The sequence below is a fragment of the Camelina sativa genome, chromosome 12, assembly GCF_000633955.1.
Source record: "Camelina sativa cultivar DH55 chromosome 12, Cs, whole genome shotgun sequence".
Classification (NCBI taxonomy): domain Eukaryota; kingdom Viridiplantae; phylum Streptophyta; class Magnoliopsida; order Brassicales; family Brassicaceae; genus Camelina; species Camelina sativa.
Window position 1 is genome coordinate 16958690 of NC_025696.1, and position 19866 is coordinate 16978555.

General features: G+C 41.2%; 2 protein-coding genes and 1 long non-coding RNA gene across 8 annotated transcripts in view; all 3 read right to left on the reverse strand.

Moving 5' to 3' along the window:
* The window catches only part of LOC104731987 (lysine-specific histone demethylase 1 homolog 3), a 9943-nt gene extending 5366 nt beyond the window's left edge, over positions 1-4577 (reverse strand). For 4 of the 6 annotated variants that reach the window (XM_010451511.2, XM_010451508.2, XM_010451507.2 and 1 more), the window contains exons 1-5: positions 4309-4445; positions 3981-4061; positions 2390-3883; positions 1957-2098; positions 1116-1799 (exon numbers count right to left, since the gene is read on the reverse strand). In XM_010451511.2, coding sequence (XP_010449813.1) covers positions 1116-1799; positions 1957-2098; positions 2390-3774 — 2211 coding nt within the window. In that variant the 5' untranslated portion in view covers positions 3775-3883; positions 3981-4061; positions 4309-4445. Of the gene's footprint in view, positions 1-6; positions 1800-1956; positions 2099-2389; positions 3884-3980; positions 4062-4308; positions 4446-4484 lie in introns of those variants that run through there. The other 2 variants (XM_010451510.2, XM_019234037.1) reach the window with 2 other exon arrangements.
* On the reverse strand, positions 14695-18169 carry LOC104731988 (nucleolin-like). Its single transcript, XM_010451512.1, has 17 exons — positions 17933-18169; positions 17729-17802; positions 17594-17644; positions 17466-17501; positions 17296-17363; positions 17100-17217; positions 16914-17005; positions 16793-16816; positions 16620-16686; positions 16392-16441; positions 16197-16311; positions 15936-16022; positions 15687-15754; positions 15491-15608; positions 15329-15408; positions 15192-15259; positions 14695-15103 (listed from the first exon to the last, which is right to left on the reverse strand). Exons 1-16 carry the CDS (start codon positions 17976-17978, stop codon positions 15247-15249), a joined length of 1107 nt encoding a protein of 368 aa, XP_010449814.1. The 5' UTR covers positions 17979-18169; the 3' UTR covers positions 14695-15103; positions 15192-15246.
* Positions 18245-19834, reverse strand: LOC104731989. The gene is made up of 4 exons (XR_758704.2): positions 19656-19834; positions 19207-19313; positions 18974-19054; positions 18245-18865 (listed from the first exon to the last, which is right to left on the reverse strand). It is a non-coding gene; the product is annotated as an uncharacterized LOC104731989 (long non-coding RNA).

Below are 19866 nucleotides of genomic sequence, written 5' to 3' on the forward strand. Positions count from 1 at the left end.
ACAGGCCTTCCCAATACATCATAATCTTCACCAGAAGCACCAATAGCAACATATGAGTAGGCACCATAACTGTAAGGATCAGTGCCCCAGTCAGTAACAACCGAGGCAACAGGATCCGGAACCAGATCCCCACCAAAAAGCTTACGAAGTACCATCATTGCATGGTTCACGTGCTCAGACTTACTCTTGTTTGTATATTCAAAAGCAGCCTTCCCAACCACCAAAGCTATCAGGACAGGAGCACCAACAGTTTTTTTGACATTCCAAAACATAAAGCACTCACCTCTTAGATCTGTTTCCTCAGCCGTTGCCCCAAAATAATCAACACTATCATCCCAAAATACCTTTGGGAACTCCAACACAACTTTATTTAGAACTCCAAAACCAAGTTGTTTGATCGATGAATATTTCCAATCCGGCAAGGATGGTGAAAACTTAATAGTTTCTGCTTTCAAGCATCCAAGAGGAACAGTAACCAGAACAGCATCTCCAAAATACTCACAGCCATTTGATGTACTAACTCGGACTTTATGCTTGCTGTTATGCACGGCAGATACATCAGAAGCGTAAGATACCTCAGAAACTATTTTGTTCAAATGAATGTCAAGTCCTTCTGCAAGCGACTCAACAACTCGGCTATAGCCACCCTTAATCATAGCATGTGGCCCTCCAAATCCGCCATAAAACTCATCTTGATTCCAGTGAGGAAGCGAAACTTCCTTGAGAACAGCAGCGCAACCATATTCTGTGTGAGCAAAATGCCAATTCATAACTCTTCGCTCCAAAGGATTCAAAATATCATCTTTCAAACAGGCATCAGTTTTTGAGCAGGAAGAATCAGTTGAATTGACAAGCCCAATTTTTTCAATGTTCACCTTGTCATGTGGCATTCTCAGCCGTTGAAGGCCAAATTCTAAACCATCCTCGAGGGACAATTTATCTGCTCTTTCCTTGCCTATTTCCTCAACAAGCAAATCCACATCATCAATTAGACTGTTGAACTCTGCTTGTAGAGCATCATCTAATTCTGCAGGAACCTTTTCCCCTGTTACAGTATCATAAAGAGGACAGAATCCATGCAACACGCTCAACTCCAGACCTAACTGGTTACAGACCAATACCGAAGGATCTGGCATTCTCTCCGATGGCACATCAGCCTCAATACCTGTAATTATACTAGCCCCAAGATCCACAGGAACTGAAAGAGATGACCGGTCTGTATATACACGACCACCTACTCTACTCCTTGCCTCAAGAACGGTGACAGAAAACCCCTGGCGCTGTAAATGACGTGCTGCTGTTAATCCAGCAGGACCAGCCCCAATTACTATAATTTTCTTCTCATCTCTAACCTCACATTGAACCCAGTCCCTTCCTCTCGTTTGATTACTGTTTGCAGACGAGAGTGTGCTAGACAAAGCAGGTTTCGCTACTGAAAGTGTTTCAGGATGCTTTTCAACCTTAGATGCAGTACCATCCTGTAAAGCATTTATGCTCACAGAATGTTTGCAATCATCAACTATGTCTTCCTCGCATGTTTTGCTGGTAGATCCCAACATTTCCGAGGTCGCACATCCTACCAGGTCCCTTTCATCATTTTGGAGAGCACATTTCTTATCCTCACTAGTCGATTCAACGGCTTTGACCTGACCAAGGATAAAAGCAACTCCCTCTTCAGAGTCTGCCACAGAAGCCATATAATTTTCTTCACGCTTTTTCCCTTGGAGGAGATCATAGTCATGATTTGTCGAAGATCCCTCTTTCCCCTTCACAGATGAAATTCCCGCATTTATATAACCCTGTCAAAAAAATACCATTTCACATGTGGTCTATCAGAAACCAGCACTTTACAATTATGCTTACAAATTGAAAAGAAAGTAAAGAAAAAAGTTAAGCATCACGAATTAATAGGAGACAGGATAGAACAACATAAATAAAGCAACATCACAGACTTACTCTCTGATCAAGAAACTTATAGACTTCTCTGATAAGGGAAGCTGATGGCAATTCACTCTCAGGAGGGCCACCAGTAACACCACACTCAGTGACAGGTAAGATTCGAGTGACATTTTTACTCCATAGGCCTAAGATATAATTCCTGTATAACAACATATATCAGTTCTAATAAATCAAAGTAAGGGGGGTTAAGGTCTTTAAGAGGATGAATGAAAAATAAAATAGAATAACTTTAAAAAATTCTTGAATTTCATTGCAACAATACAGTAAAGTAAGTATTCAAGATTTCCAACAAATAAAGAAAGTGAAAACGGGATTGACATCTTAAGGTACACTCTTCTTATGAGATCATAAGAAAAATACAATCTAAACAAAATATGAAACACTGAAACCATGTATTTGAATACATACAGCTACGAAAAAGGAAACTAACCTGCAAACTAGGTACTCCTGATGGCTACCTTTGCGCTTCAACACCTCTTTAAGTATAATTTTCTCAATTGGACTTACTGACTGGGCTTTAAGTCCAGCTGTCACCGCAGCTGCTATACCAATTTCAGTTTCCTTGGGAATAGATGGAACAAAATCACACTTGTCGCTTCCTTTAAAGGACCTGTCACTTTGAGAATCAAGAAAGCCTTGCTCATTCTCCCAATTCATGACTCCTTCATACACCATGTTTCCAAGCTTACGCTTCCTAGCAATACGCTCTGGGCGTTGCAAGGTAGATTGCTTCCCAGAATTAGGTAAAGAAACTGCATCACCGCCGAAATTTTCATCTTCACAGGGAGTTACAGAAATCGGAGAAGCTTCAGCAGTTCCATCTTCTAGAGTATTAAGTTGAATACCACTTCCATTAGGAGCATTATGATGTGAAGAATACTTGCACTTATGACAAAGAGTAACCTGAGTATTAGACTCAAAGGAATGATCCTCCACATTAACTTGGATGCCACAATCACACATAACTAAATTTTTCTCTCGCGAATAACCAGACTCTGAAGCTGGCTCTCTCAAGTGTCTGTGCTGATCAGGAGCAATAACTGCAACTTCTTTTCTATCAGTAGGAGAATAAACTTCGCCATGGACATCTGTCATGGGAACAGACACCCTGGATAGCTCCACAGCCTTCTCCGACAATGGCCTTTCGGATTCCTCATCTGTAATATGATGAACGACATTTGCTTCCTTATTGCTGGATACTGTCATAGGTATGTCTACTTTTTCATGATCAGGAGAGGCTGCCTCATCCTTACCATAAATTTTATGCAGGAGGGTTCCAGTTTCTGAAGCACACTTTTGAATAGAACTAGAAGCACCGTTTTCCGAGATGCAATCCACTCTTTTATTACTCGTGCCGGAATCTAAGAGAGTCCTATGAGTTTGACATTCTACTGTTGAATCAACCATCTTCTTGACAGATATGTTATTCAAACCTTCCCCAAGTAACAAACTCTGCACCTCATTTGTGTTGCCTTCCTCAATCAGGTTCAAATCCGCATTTGTTACAGTATCAATAGGAGGAACCCGGGTTCCTGATCCAACACCTTTCTTGGTGCCCTTCAATCTCTTCCTAAAACTGGCTAAGGTGTCATTCATATCTTCAGAAACCTTGTCCAAAGCACTCAGTTTCTTCTCCACAGCCTGTTTATGCCTCCGTTTACCAGTACTTTCTGTCTCAACCTTATTCTTCTTGGAAGTTTTATGCTTCATAACCTCTAAAAGAGATCCGATAGGTTCATCATCATCAGCATCATCCTCAAACTGAAAAATCTTGGATCCTCTCTTGGAAGCAGATTTCCTCCCTTTACCATCCATATCTATCTTCTTATTGCTTACACCCCAATCTCAACTCCAATGTAACACTTATCTAAAAGACTCAAAATTTGAACGCGGAATTAACAAAAGCTACCTCTAAGCTTCTCACCTGAAAAATCAACCCCCCGTATATCACAAATTCCTCCAAATCAACCTAGAAAAATGTGCGCCACTAAAAAAGACGAGCGCCAATTTAACAAACGTACCTTGATACTCTGATTTCAAATTCGCCAGGGGAAGTTTAAAACATCAAATTTTAGGGTTTTCTAGCAGAGTGAGCTCGAAACCTAAAAACCAGAGTAAAACGAAATGAGCAAACGGCAGAGACGGATTGGGGGCAATCACAAACAAGAAACAGAAATGATAACGAAGAGATGAAGACACTGATGCAGAACGCTAGAATCAGTGGATAGAGAGAAGGGAGCTACTTGTGAAATGAGAGAGAGACGGGTTCAAAAAAACTGGATTTTAGGGTTTACAAAACTCCCATTCCCATAGGAGATTGATGGGATATAAATCGAGAAATTGAAATACCTGCCAGTAGCCGAAGAGCTTTTTTTTTTTTAATCTTCGCCGGAGATCTCAGAAGCTAAGAGCCACGCTTCAATGTTCAAAACAAAAACAAAAAAAAAAAAAACCCAAAGGAACATGGTGAAAGAACTAAATTAGGAAATCAACTGATTAAAAGAGAAAAGAGTATTGCGTCGTACCCCAAATCAAGAAACGCTTCTAAACGCCGCGTTTAGTTTCGTATCGTATCGCCTGCGGCTGAATAATAAAAGTTTAAAGAGAGACGAGGCTTACGTTAGCATTGGCCTTGTTTATATGTTTACCACCGTACGGCGACGGAACAGCAATGGTTACAACATGTGTCAACCTTATTACAGTTTTAGGGACTAAACCCAAGTCATACCTTTTGAAAGATTTATTTTACATACAAAAATCATCGGAAAAAAATATTTAAATCAAAGAGAAAGAGATTCACAAAGATAAACCAACCATTTCCCTCAAATTCAAATAGCCTTATGAATTGAGCGTCGTAAGAATTGAGAAAAACATCATAGAAATGTCTCAAGTGACCACCTACGCATGTTTATTTTTCTCTCGAACTCTCAAGGATCTGAAGAAGCAACCATTTGATGGTTATATACTTAAAATCTTGTATAAACAATAATATTTAATATGTATCTAACAAAAGTATTCATCTTTTTTACTTTTAGTGAGTTATTGGATTACCTTAATTAATACTAATAGTCACAATATATATATATATATTAAAGATCTTTTTAGTTGAGTGACCTTTTAAATTTAATTTTCATTTATACATACTCTTAGTCTTACCAATCTTTTACGTATGTGGAGTTTTTAAATGGGTTTTCTATTAGGGAAAATTAGAAGTAAAGGATACAAATGGTTTTTTTAAATAACCTTTTTTATTTAGATTTTTTAAAAATACAATTACTGTTCTCTCACATGTACTTTAGAGATGTTAATTTACATTAGTACAAGATTAAGATTAGGATCCGCGGTACACCGTGGGGCAAAATTATCTATAAATAAAATATTTAAATTATAAGTTGTATTTGTTGGTTAAATATGTTATAATTATATAATAATTGTTAAATAAACAATATAATACCGCAACATAATTTATTTTTTAGATAATATTTATTTAATCAATTTAATTAGATATGTCTATTTTCTGATACTGACAATGTTAACAAAATAATGAAATGATGTTTACCCGTATAACACCGAATTAATGATATTTTTTAATTTTTATAAATATCGATAAAATCCGTCCCACTATATAACCCCGTCCCGAGATATTTTAACTCACATTATATCATCTTAATTTTTAATATATATTGTATATATACGGTATAATATTTATCATATTTAACTTTTTAAAAGTTTTAAATATTTTTCATATTTAACCTTTTAAAAATCTTTAAAATAAAGAACTGGAATAAGCCAAATAAAAGTTTTTAAAGTTTGAATGCCTGATAAATCAAGGTTTCTACTCATTTATATTCAGAATTATTTTGGTCTCTTTTATAGTATAACTCTAAACCATTGTCCAATTTTTTTTAGAGGATGTTGGATTTTGTACCTGTATTTTTTATTCATCTATTAAGTAATATATGTTCGTTTTTAAAATTTTGTATTACATCATTTGCAGAAAAAATCACAATTTTTATTAACTAAATATATTATAGAATAATTCAAGATAATTTAAATATAAATTCAAATAAAAATGAAAGAGAATCATATATTTATGTTTGAATGAGGTAGAAAGATTTCCTTATTTTTAAAAATCTTACCTATAATTAATTTTGAGGTTTTGGTAACTAATATTAAAGTCAATGCATTAAATGTAAAGCAAAATTATTTATAACTAAAATATTTAAATTATAAGTTGTATTTGTTGGTTAAATATGTTATAATTTTATAATAATTGTTAGTTTTATGGTTTAAACCATATAATACCGCAATATAGTTTATTTTTACATAATATTTATTTAATCAATTTAATTAGATATGTCTATTCTCTGATACCGACAATGTTAACAAAATAATGAAATGATGTTTTATCCGTGTAACACCGAATTAATGATATTTTTTAATTTATATAAATATCGATAAAACTCGTCCTGCTATATAAACCTGTCTCGAGATATTTTAACTCAAACTATATCATCTTATTTTTTAATATTTATTGTGTATCTATGGTATAATATTTATCATATTTAACTTTTTAAAAGTTTTAAATATTTATCATATTTAACTTTTTAAAAGTTTTAAACATTTATCATATTTAACCTTTTAAAAATATTTAAAATAAAGAACCAGAATAAACCAAATAAAAATTTTTAAAGTTTGAATGCATGATAAATCAAGCTTTATACTCATTTGTATTCGGAATCATTTTGGTCTCTTTTATAGTATGACTCTGAACCATTGTCCAATTTTTTAGACGATGTGGGATATTGTACTCGTATGTTTTAATTCATCTATTGAGTAATATATGTCCGTTTTAAAAATTTTATATACGTCATATGCAGGAAACAATCACAATTTTTATTAACTAAATGTATTATAGAATAATTCAAGATAATTTAAATATCAATTCAAATAAAAATAAAAGGAAATCATATATTTATGTTTGAATGAGGTAGAAAGATTTTTTTATTTTTTTAAATCTTATCTATAATTAATTTTGAATTTTTTGGTAACTAATATTAAAGTTAATGCATTGAATGCTAATTGTTTCCAAAATGATTTTTTTTTGTCAAAAGTTGCTACAAAAATACTAGTATAGATAAAAGAATTTACATAATTTAATATCAGACAAGTTAGAAAACACGCGCTTCTACCATCAGTCGTAAGAGAAGATAATCTTCCTACCGCAGAACTCAGCTACCTCCGGTTTCTTCAGTTTAGGTTTGGTCGCCAAATCAAGGCTTCCTCCTCGAAGTTTGTCTTCATACCTGTATATCAAAGACTCTTGTGATCTCTCCATGTATACCAAAAACTTCACCCAATGTGCTCTTGATAATAAAACTCAAAAATGAAAATAGTTAAATCCCTTACCAAAGCTTCTCTACAAGGTCGTACCTAATTAACAAAAATAAATAGCTTTAATTATTCTGTAATGACATCAAAACTATAGCAATAATTAACTTAGACAAACAAATCTCCTTGTGGGAAATCAATTTACTTGGGTGGGAGAGGGTATGGAGCTGCTATCTCTGCCAGTTGAAGAGAAATCTTCAAGTAGCGCAAAGGTACACCCTTCTTCTTTTCAACAGCCTGCGGTAATAAAAGGTTAAATCAGAAACCGTACTTTCAAATAACTACTTGTATAATTTTCATCATAGGTATAATGACTTTTTTTCATCATTATATTAAACTACTCTCACATTCTCTGCTTCCTCAGCAGAAGCAAACTCAATAAACCCACAGCCCACATGCTCACCCATGTGGTCTACAAGAAGTCGAACACTGTTCGTACCGGGGATTGCACAACACTAAGTAAATAAAGATTTTTGGGGAAAGAGTGAAGCTGGTTCTTTTATTAACGATAAAATCGTGAGGTCGTCACTAACAAGAATCAAGATTGAGCTCGTCAGTTCACAGGAGAACTAACAAGCCAATAATGACGAGCTCAGAAGCTAGAAGGAATTATACAGAAGACAATAACGGTTTTCACGCAAAGTATTGCTCTCTGTCTCTTGTCCTCGGGTGAGGATGGTGATCCTAATAAGTGATGCTTCCTTTTATAGGCGACTGTTGACCGAGGGTTTTCTAGGGTTTCCATCATGAATTCCCGAGAGTGCCCCTTTACGAATTATTAATGACTTGCATCCAATTTCGTCGGGCCGAAATCTTAATTAGCTTGTTTTGTTGGGCCGAGTGGCATATTGGGCGTAGCCCATGTCCAACAATAGTCCCCCCCTTAGTCCGGAGAGCGTCAGTTTTTCTGCGATCAGCGGACGTGCTTGAATTCTGTTAATATGCCTGCTCGGCACAGATCGTCTCGGGTTGCTTGTGAGATTGCTGATGATCGGTGATCGGCGAGACTCCACAGTTGGAGATCGGCACGGCGCTGATGATGTGGAATCGGACAGGGGTCACCGTGATAACTTGACTTTGAGCGGGTTCGATCGATCTTGCTGGGCGTCATCGAGGATCGCCGCACGAGAGAGTGATCTAGGTGAGATCGACAGATTTAATGATTCCAGGGGGATCGAAGATCGGCCGATTGAGATAGGTTTTGAGAGAAACCGAGATGAGTTGAGCGGCGGTAATGAGTTGAGCAGTAGTAATGAGCTCGGCGGTGAGCTCGGCGAGATGAGCGGAGGTAATGAGCTCGGCGGTGAGCTTGGAGAGATGAGCGAAGGTAATGAGCTCGGCGGTGAGCTCGGCGGTGAGCTCGGCAAGATGAGCGGAGGTAATGAGCTCGGCGGTGAGCTCGGCGAGAGTGAGATTTAGGTCTCGGCGGTGAGCTCGGCGAGATGAGTGAAGGTAATGAGCTCGGCGGTGAGCTCGGCGAGAGTGAGATTTAGATCAGCGAGATTGAGAATGAGGTCGCCACCGAGATTGAGGTCGGCGAGCGAGAAAGTGAGATTGAGGTCGCCACCGAGAGTGAGACTGAGGTCGGCGAGATTGAGATTGAGAATGAGGTCGGCGAGTAAGTTTGAGGTCGCCACCGAGAGTGAGTTTGAGGTTGGCGAATGAGATCGGCGGATGAGATCGGCATATGAGATCGTCGGATGAGATCGGCGAATTGAGTTCGGATCTCACGCGATCGAGAATGATTCTGAGGTTGGTTCTACGTGCAAGGAAGGAGATCGGCAAGAAAATGTTGATCTTGCGAGTGAGGAGAGATCAGCGAACGAAGATCGGCAATTGTGCGCTAGATAGAAATTGTCAGATCGACGAGATGAGATTGGTGTTCATGTTGTGCGCTTGCGTCCCACGTCTTCTCATGGGAGCGACAAGGAGAGATTTGATCGTCAACTTGAGGATGGCACTTAAGAGAGCGCGGGAGAAGGTTGTGAGGTCAGCGCCAAGCTGGAGAGTGGAGATCGACATCAAACTTGAGAATGCAGGTCGGCACCAGGTAGAAGAGTGAATGTCGCCATCGAAAGTTGAGGTCTCCACCGAGAATGAGTGGAGGTCTCCACCGAGAATAAGAGAGTAGGTCTCCACTGAAGACAAGAGTAGAGTCGCCACCATGAATGGAAGTGGAAAATGAGATGGAAGGAAAGCGCAAGAGCGACGAACGTGAGTGCGACGAGCGTGAGGGCGTCTAACGTGAGAGCGGCAAGCGTGAGGTAGGCGAGCGCGAGGGCGTTGAACACGAGGGCGTTGAACGCGAGGGCGTTGACGCAAGGTCTTCAAACTTTAGGGCGTTTAGGGCGAGAGCATTCGTTGAGCACGAGAGTATTGAGCATGAGAGAGTCGTCGAGCGTGAGCGTTGAGAGAAGGCATTGAACGCAAGGGTGTTGATTGCAAGGGCGTCAAACGCGAGGGCGTTGAGCGAGAGAGCGTCGTCGAGCATGAGAGCGTCGTCGAACGTGAGCGTTGAGCGAAGGTGTTGAACGCAAGGGAGTTGAGTGCGAGAGCATCGAACGCGAGGGCGTTGAGCGAGAGAGAGTCTTCGAGCGTGAGAGCGTCAGCAAGCATGAAGGCATCAAACGTGAGGGCGTTGAACGAGAGCGCGTCGTCGAGTGTTAGAGCGTCGTCGAGCATGATAGCGTCGTCGAGCATGAGGGCGTCAAACGCGAGTGCGTTGAGCGAGAGCGTTGAGCGCGATGACGTTGCCGTGAGGGAGCGAGCTTATGTTTCATATGCAACTCGGTTTTATGATCTACCAAAGTAAAGTGGTAGGCGAGACAGACTCGCCGTACCTTTAGGTGCGGATTTTCTGTCCGGCTTATCCTGTGGGTGTTTGGGGTTGGCAAGAACTTGCAAGCCGGAGCTTGGCTTATTAGTTCAGACGCCCTTAAGCTAGTGCGAGACTTGCTCGGCTTTTTGCTTGGTTTCGAGATGTATTCTACGGGGCGAGACGTCTCTCGGCTTACCCTGTTACGTGTTTCGAATACCAAGTTTTAGGTTGGTAGTTGAGATGAGCTCGTCATACCTTTTAGGTGCGGCCCTGGTGTCCGGCTTACCCTGTGGGTGCCACGAGGTCGGCAAGAGTGTGCAAGTAAGAACTTGGCTTATTCAAACTTGACCGCCTGCTAGCTGAATGCGAGACTGGGCTCGGCTTTTTTTTGTGCGGATTATTTCACCGCTGCATCCATGTGGAACGCGTTTTAAATCGTACACCTGGCCAGGGTGACGATGTAGAAGCTGGACACTCGTTAAGACGGACTCGTTCGAGAGAGCTTATTTGACTAAGTGTACTCTTGCGAGTGTAACTTTTTTGTTGTTGCAAATATCTTATTTTGAAGAATAGATGAGCTCGGTATGTCGAGCGTTCTTTTTTTTTTTTTTTTTTTTTTTTTTTTTTTTTTAGCTAATGATATTATGATGTTTAACTCACCGTTGATCTTTGATGCTGAGCTGCGAGTTGGTCGTCGATTTCGAGGTGAACCCGACTCCTACGTGGGTTGTTTGTCGTTGGATTGATGATCGGCTTGCAGGTAGCAGAGACAAGTTTCGAAATTTAGCGCCAGTGACGAGTTCGATAGTAGAGACGAGCTTGGTAGGTCGATAACATAGATAAGTTTGAAAGGTCAATTGTTTGCCAGGTCGCCAAGTATGAATGTTAGGAAGATCAGAGCTACTGAGGTCGTTTCTCGCGATATTGGAGATATCACAGGGTAGCATAGTGGTTTGGGCGAGGTCGCCGTTGAGAAGGATCAAGAAATGATGGGTTTGCGTGCAACTGGTAGTGTCGCCGCTATTGAAAGAGACTTGTTGAGAGGTCGGCAGGCTGGGTTTAGTTGCCGCGAGCTTGGCTAGACTTCCCACGAAGTCGTCCATGCTGGTGTTAGACGAGCTGGAGGGCGGCGTGACCGAGACTTCGCAGATTTGGGTCCTGTTAATCTACGTGAAGGCGGCGAGGGGGAGGGAGGCGCTAACAAGGGTGTCGCCATCACATGTAGTCGGATCGGAGGCGATGCACATATGGTCGGTAAATCATTTGTTGAGGTCGGCGAATCGCCTATTCTCGATCGATACATGTCCGGTACATGGTTGTGTGGCGATGACAAAAATACAGATCGGCTGGCGATTGAGGTCGACACCTCTAGGGTTGGAGGGCGGTGCGAGTTGGAGTCTCGCGTGATCAGGATTGAGATCGGTCCTTTGAGCAAGGAGGGGGGATTGACTGGTGAAGGTCAGCGTTTGTGCGTCAGAGTTGGCGAAATCAGAACTATGGGTGAGGGGGTCGGCCAATGGAGGTTGGCGGGACGTGGTACGGTGTCCTAGATGTCGTCCTTGTGTGGGCGGCATATCTCCAATCTATGTCGGCACTTGTTTAACCATTTGGGTGAACTCCGAGGTCAGCTCATAATTGGAGGTGGCGAGGTTGGCTATATATTGGAGGTATATTGGGCGATATGAACGAGAGAGGTCAGAGGTTCGACCCCTCTCTTTATTCCTTTTACTTTTGTGTTTGTGCTTCTCTCTTTTTTTTTGTTTAGTCTCAAAAGAACAAAATCTAGCCGTCGCTCCTTGCTTCTTTGCCGATAGACGGTCGGTAGGAGATTCCGTTGACCGTCAATCGAGATGACCTGATGGTGGTCAGCGGTCGTCCTGGTTCAGGCCGCGTGCGCATAGACTTTGAGGTCGGCATCATAAGAAACAAATTCGAGGTCGGCATAGGGCGACGAGGGCGGAGAGAACTCTACAGCGGGGGTCAGCGCGGCCTGCACGCGGATCTTCCTTGGAACGAGATCGAGAGATTGAGGTTGGCGAGGATGGCCAATGAGATGGAAGAGATTGAGGTTTCCTTCCATCTCATTATCCACCCTCACGCTCGTAACACTCATTTTCCACTTCACGCTCGTCGCCATCATGAGGTCGGCGCCAATTTCGGCTCAGGCGGTGACCGCTCTCGAGGTTGGTCTCGAGGTTCGATGGGTGGAGATGGCTCATAGGAGCGAGAGTAGAGATCGGTATAATGAGTGTGATTCTCGCTTTGTTGAGAGCGAGATAAAGGTCGGCTTTGGGACCAGGAGGTGAGATAGGCAAAGGGATGGTGAGGTCGAGAGTGAAAGCATGAACGCTGGTTTTAGTCATCGCGAGATCGGCACCTCTTGTGAGATTGGTATCTCTTGCGAGGCCGCCCGTGGTGATGCTTTGATTTCTCGGAGGTTGCCTCTTCGTATGAGATCGGAATTTCTCATCTTGATGAGCGGCGTGATGGTTTGAGTTGGAGTGGATTCGATCGAGAGCGATTCAGATCAGGTCAGTAGATCTGATGCTTTTCGTATTGGACCTGGTCTCGGAGGTTGTAGAGCGGCCAGATCTGCTGAGATTGGCATTGTGACCGAGAGGAGAGATCCGGGTGAGAACGACGGTTTTAGAGTTTAACCGTGAGATCGGTAGTGGCGACGCGTGGCAATTTGGAGGTTGGCACCTTGGTCCCGAGGTCGTCCCTCGTGAGGTTAGCATTGGAGGTTAGGAGAATGACGACGATTTCGATAAGGAAGCACTGGTTTTGAGCGGGTTTGCGCTGCGTTGGCAAGCTCAGCAGTTATCAAAGTTCTCAGCTGGCTGGAGGTCGGCGAGATTGAGAGAGATCAGCGGAGGGATGCCCACGAGGTCCGCGCTGGCTGCCTTGAGTTCAGCGCTGACTGCCTGGAGGTCAGCACTTCCCACGAGATCGACGCTGATTCTGGTGGAGATGTTAATCTCATGATGGGAGGTCGGCACGATCGCGAGTCTCTAGGCCGCATTGCTGATCCTTATGAGATCGGTACGTTTGAGAAGAATTGTCGGATGTCTCCTGTAATGAGCGGGACGGAGCTCGGCGGCTCCCTGCTGAGAGCACCCGGATCTGATGGGAATAACCTCAAAGTGCGGCGTGACGATCTTGAGAAAGGACCTCGTCATATGCGCAATGCCGGACTCGAGGTAGGAGGTCGCGAGGTTGGTTCAAGCGGAATAGAGGAGCTTGCTGATCGCCAATTTGAGATCGATTTTTCGGATATGGGTGGAGTGTGCTCTCAACTCTGGGATCAGCATTGTAGCGAGGTTGAACGATGTGACCGGATTCAGATTCGAGTGTGGTTCAGCGAATGAGGATGCGGGTCGGCGAGCTGGAATTGATGCGAACAGGAATTTGCGTGATGGGACTGAGATCGGCGAAGACGCAATCGAGGTCGGCGGGCAGCTCGGCCGAGAGTTTGCCGATTCTGATGATAGCGATGCCGACCTCATGATGGGAGGACGCAGCGAGGCACGACATGGGAGAGCAGCCGAGATCGGCGTTGGATGGCGGCGTGATCTCTTTGTTTCTGAGGGCGGCGCCATTGAGGAGGATAACATCAAGGTCGGCGAAGAGATGACCGAAGGCGTGTTTATTATGGAATTGAGAGAGACTGCAAACGAGAGAGGTCGACAAGACGAAGATGAGGTTGGTGGTCGGCCATGTAGTGCTCCAGGGGTCGGCTTGTTTTCTACCGGGTGGAGCGACCGAGAATCTGCCGATCTGGATCCGGCTAGCTTTGAGACCGATCGAGGGGATGTGGAGCTGAGCGTTGATGTCGAGTTTGGTTGTCGCAAGCTTGGCGACACCTGTCATGAGGTCGGAACTTCTCACGGTGATGCTTTCGACGGTATCGATAGATATTTGGGAAGAGTGGAGATTTTGGTTTCACCATCGAGGGTTTGACCGACGATCGTGATTTTGACGACATTCTTGAGTTTGGTGAAAAGTGGTGGTAAGCTTTTTATGTTGTAGTGAGTGTGTCAAGTCGCTCGGTTGTTCGCCTGTCCTGGCTAACGAGTATGTCCATGATAGTCTCGTTATGGATCGTCGAGGTTGTTTCTGTGTCCAGCAAGCAAGGGAGCTGGGAGGGCGGCACCATCAGTGAAAACTAGAGCCACGGTTTGGAGATGTTGGGCATGTGTGGCAACAAGAGGTTCTGATGGCGTATCGGGCGCTGGTGTAGAGGTTGTGCTCGGCAGGGAGCCTTCGGTTGTGCTCGGCAGGGAGCTCGGCAGGGGGACAATTCGTGTTCTCGTTCGCCCCCATCGCTGCTCCGTTGCTTCGTTGAGGTCTTCGCTGGGGTTCGTCATGAGTCTTGAAACTTCGAGGAAGTGAGGACCGTCGGTCTTGATTCGTCAAAAGAAGCGCTCTACTCTCGCCCCACGGTGGGCGCCAATTGTTCGTACCGGGGATTGCACAACACTAAGTAAATAAAGATTTTTGGGGAAAGAGTGAAGCTGGTTCTTTTATTAACGATAAAATCGTGAGGTCGTCACTAACAAGAATCAAGATTGAGCTCGTCAGTTCACAGGAGAACTAACAAGCCAATAATGACGAGCTCAGAAGCTAGAAGGAATTATACAGAAGACAATAACGGTTTTCACGCAAAGTATTGCTCTCTGTCTCTTGTCCTGGGGTGAGGATGGTGATCCTAATAAGTGATGCTTCCTTTTATAGGCGACTGTTGACCGAGGGTTTTCTAGGGTTTCCATCGTGAATTCCCGAGAGTGCCCCTTTACGAATTATTAATGACTTGCATCCAATTTCGTCGGGCCGAAATCTTAATTATCTTGTTTTGTTGGGCCGAGTGGCATATTGGACGTAGCCCATGTCCAACAAACACGAACAACTTCTCCAACATCTTCGAAGAAACTGATGCTGTAAAAATAGAAGATATATTACTCACATATCAGACTATTAAAAAAATGCTCCGCAAACAAAAGTGGAAATTTAAGGTGCTACTTACATATCTGATAACTTAGTCTGGCGAGAGAGACCGAAAGCAAAGAGCGTCTTCTTTGTTACGGCAAATGGCTGAATTTAACCGCCAAGTGTGTTAGCACAACTCAAAAGTAGAAAAGGACATGCAAATATTCAATTTACTTGGGTGGATGGTTTGGAGCATGTAACACTTGAAGAACAATCTTGCGATCATGCAAATATTCACCGTTCTTTTCCAGCGCCTACAGCATAAAACATCTAATCAGCAATACTTTCAAATAACTACTTGTCTATATTTCTTCATTACTATAAAACTAGTCTTACCTTCTCTGCTTCGTTATCAGAAGAAAACTCAACAAAGCCATAACCCACATGCCTGCCATTGTTGTCTGCAATAAGTCGAACATGAACAACTTCTCCAACATCTTTGAAGAAACTGATGCTGCAAAAATGGAGAATATTAGTCAGTCATGAAAAACTTGCTCCAAGAGCGAAAGAGGAAATTAAAGGTGTTACTTACATATGTGATATATCAGTTTGGGGAGAGAAATGGGAGATAAAGATCGTCTTTTTTTCTACAGCAACTGCCTGAATTTAACAGCCAAGTTAAATTAGCAAGACTCCAAGGAGAAAAGGACTTGAATTGTATAGAAACAAAAAGTAGCCTCATCAGTAGCAGAATAAGTCATATCTTTCGACTTTGTGGCAACAGTTGGTTGCGTTAGTAAACGCTAAGCTGACATGTTTTGAAGATAATAAGAGCAGGTACCTCAACATAATCAGGAATTTCATCATGTTCTCTCATCAGAAAAATCTTATGACCGTGCAAATATTCACCATTCTTCTTTTTCAGAGCCTACAGTAAAAATGATTTAATCAGCTATAGTGCTTTCAAATAACCACTTGTCATAAGCGTACACTAATTTTCTTTTTTTTTTGTCGGCAAGCGTACACTAATTTTCAAATGACTACTTATATACTTTTCATTTTTATGTTTTTTTTCTCATCATTAATACAAAACAGCTCTCACCTTGTTTGCAAGGTAAGCAGAAATAAACTCAACAAATGCATAGCCCAAATGCTTGCCCTGGTTGTTCACAATAAGTCGAACACTAACAACTCCCATATATTTGAATAAACGTTTGCTGCAAAAGTGGAGGATAAAATATGAGCCACGAAAAACTTGCTCCAAAAAGGAAAGTGGAAATTTTAAAGTGTTACTTACATATCTGGTAATTTAGTGTTGGGAGAGAGATTGGCGACAGCGAGTACTTTCTGAAATTAAAAGGCCAAGTGTGTTAGCACGACCATAAGGATAAGAGGATTTAAATTGCATACAGAAGAAAAAGAAAAAAAAAAAGTAGCATCATCTAAAGATTCATCCCCAGAATAAATCATCTTTGGAATTTTGTGGGAAGACTTGTGTTGTTTTGAAGATAATAAGAACATGTACCTCAACGTCATCAAATCCTACGTCTTCTTCTGTAAGAAGGCTTTCTCCTCGAATGTAGTTTCCAAACCTGGAATATCAAAAACATGACTAGCTAGTGATCACTCCATGTATACCAACAAAATCGACCCAATGATAACAAACTCATCAAGAGGCAAATAGTTAAAAACCCTTACCAAGAGTCGTGTTCTATGCAATACCTACGTAACAAAAATAACAGAGTTAGTCTTACTGTAGTGGCATCAAAAACTCTAGCAGATAAGTGACAACCAGAGTTACAATAATAAATCAATTTACTTGGGCAGGAGGTATGTAGATCTCTTGAAATCAGCCATATAAAGTAAAATCTTATGACCTAGCAGATATTCATCACACTTCTTTTCCAGCGCCTAGAATATAAAAGATTTTTATCAGTAAGCTTACTTGTTTTAAAATGACAACTTAAAAATACATTTCTAATCATTACTACAAAACTAATCTCACCATCTTTACTTCGTTAGCAGAAGCAAGCTCGACAAAGGCATAGCCACAATGCTTGCCTTGGTGGCCTACTATAAGTCGAACATGAACAACGTCTCCAACATCACTGAAGAAAGAGATGCTGTAGTAAAGGCGGAGGAGTATAAGTCACGCTCTCAGAAGGACAGTGGAAATTAAAGCCAATAGCACCTATACTTACATATCTGGTATTTGTGCTTTGCGAGAGAGACGGCGAAGCAAGAGCGTATTATTTGTTACGGAAACTGCCTGAATTTATCAGACAAGTTGTCTTTGTTAACACGACAACCGACTGAAAGGACTTAAAAATTGCAATAATAACAATAAGTTGCCTTCATCTGAACAAGGTACCTCGGGAATGAGAATGCCATCATCCACTGTCGTCTCCTGTTGAATTGAGTAGACATTGAACATAAACTTTGTAGTACAACATAATATCTAACAAACAGTTTTAAAAAAAAAAACTTCAAAAGTTATACCTTAACTGAGATTAAATTAGCTTGCTCAAGACTATCAGCCGTTGTCTCATCCTGTTACATATACATAGAGTAGCCATTAGAGCAGCTAGTGTAAAGAAAATTCAGAAGGGAAATCCGACCATCTTAGCTGGTTACCTTCTCGTCGGATGTTTCCTTATGTCTCTTCAGAGTCGGTTTGTTCTCCAAATCATCTTCAAGGTTTCGCTTACCTAAATGAAAGGAAGAGCAGGAAAAAAGAAAACAAAAACAAAAACTAGAGTTAAAATCAAAGTACAGGCAAGTATGTAGGTGGGTGGGTTTAGTAAATAAACAGATAAGAGAGAGCCACAGAAAACAAACCAAATAAATTAGCTTTCGCGGCCGATTTCTTGCTAGAACTGGCCATGGATGGATGACTATGAAAACAGCGACGGTCGTTTCCCGGAAAGGGTTCAGAGCAGAGCAAGCGCCAAAAATAAGTTACGTAAATAATAAACCCTGCTTAGAGATCTCATGTGTCTTTGAGATTAATAATCTATATTAACATTTTTGAAAAAACGATTTAATATACCTAATAATATATACAAAAATGAAAAAATCAGTTAGATTCCTAAAATATATTTACTAATTTGGTTTATAATTACCTAAAACTATTTTTATAATTAGAAAATCTTTACATTTAACATCATATTCAAAAAATATCTATACAATATCTTTTTTAGTTTCCTTTAAAAACACTTTAATCTCAAAGTTTCACTGGGTTTATAGTTTATATGAATTATAATCCTTTGGATCTTCGGATTATTTGAGAGCTTTGGGTTTACGAAATATTTAAAATATGTATAATTCATTGATATAATATATACGTTTATTTTATGCAACAAACTTTTATAAAACCATAAAAAATTATACATAATATTTCGACAAAAAGAACATAAGAAATACCGAAACTTGTATCATGCACACAAGTTAGAAAACATCAAAGCGCTTCTACCATCGGTCGTCGCAAGAGTTGCGTCTGCCGCAGCCAACAAGCCTGCGTCTTCTTACCCTTTTAACAAAATCACGTTTTTCATACTGTACTAGTGCAATTGTGCAAATGCTCATAGTATGCATCAATAGTTTTGTTATCTACGCAGATTCCTAAAAACTCTCGTATTCATCTCCCTCTCCAACCTTCTCCCTACATAAGCTCTGTAGTGAAGCCCTTTAACTACGCCATAGTCTCCCGCATCAAACCTAGCTGCAAGAATGCACTTCGCAGCTAAGGACCGGGAGATCCATTTCATGAGTCTTTTTTTGGATGGGCAAAAAAAAAACAGTTCCTTTTATTTTATCATCCCCAATATTTTAAATAAGGCTTAAGAGAAAGAATCCAGTTCATCAACGTGATCGCAATACCTGTCTTCAAAGAGAAACTTTCTGCTCGCTTAACCTAGTCAACAAAGCTTCACATGCCGCCTCACCTGCTCTTTTGTATATCTGTTCATTTAAGACCATGAACTCTAGTAACTAGTTCGAATGTTCACAGAGATAAACCAAGCAAAATCAATGATCATGGTTTAGAGTAAAAGCACCAGATTTTAAAATGTGAGCCAATGAAATTTTAAAAAGGTGAGATTAGACTAACTAACCAGCCATCCTGAGCCTTGCACCTTCAGCACTCATCTTTCACTAAACCTTCTAGCTAGGGAGCCAAAGTGAGTGTCAATAGCGCTGCCAAGAGATCCCTTCATCCTCTCTAGCACAGAACAGAATCAAAAACTTATTTCCCCATAGCTTATCAAACCAAACCAATCCAACCCAAAGTACCTCTAAGCCAGCTAGTGTTTGATTGACTCTGATACAAAACCTTCATCCCAATTTCAGACTCTATTCATCAAAACTAATTATGATCAGCTTCATAACTCAAAAACCAATTTCTCCTCTAAATCAACTGATTAAATTCCTAATTCCTTACGCTCGAGGCCGTAACATGCAACTTATTCTAAATTTCAACAAACAATAACCCCATCCAAACACGATCCAACACAAGCAAATCCATCAAAATCGAGATCGGAACAAAAAAGTCAAACACACACACCTCCGCCGTTGAATTTGATAGCGCTCTTCAACTTAACAACAGCAGAAGCATCACCCTTGTTCACAGCCTTCGTCGTCGAACCAATCGCCAAATACAGAAAGGGAGAGAGAGACGCGACAAGGCAACGAAGAGTAACAAAAAAGAATCCTCAGCCAATCATCTGTTGACGCGCATGTGGTCTCTCAAGAAACTTGAGCTGCTCAATAAAATC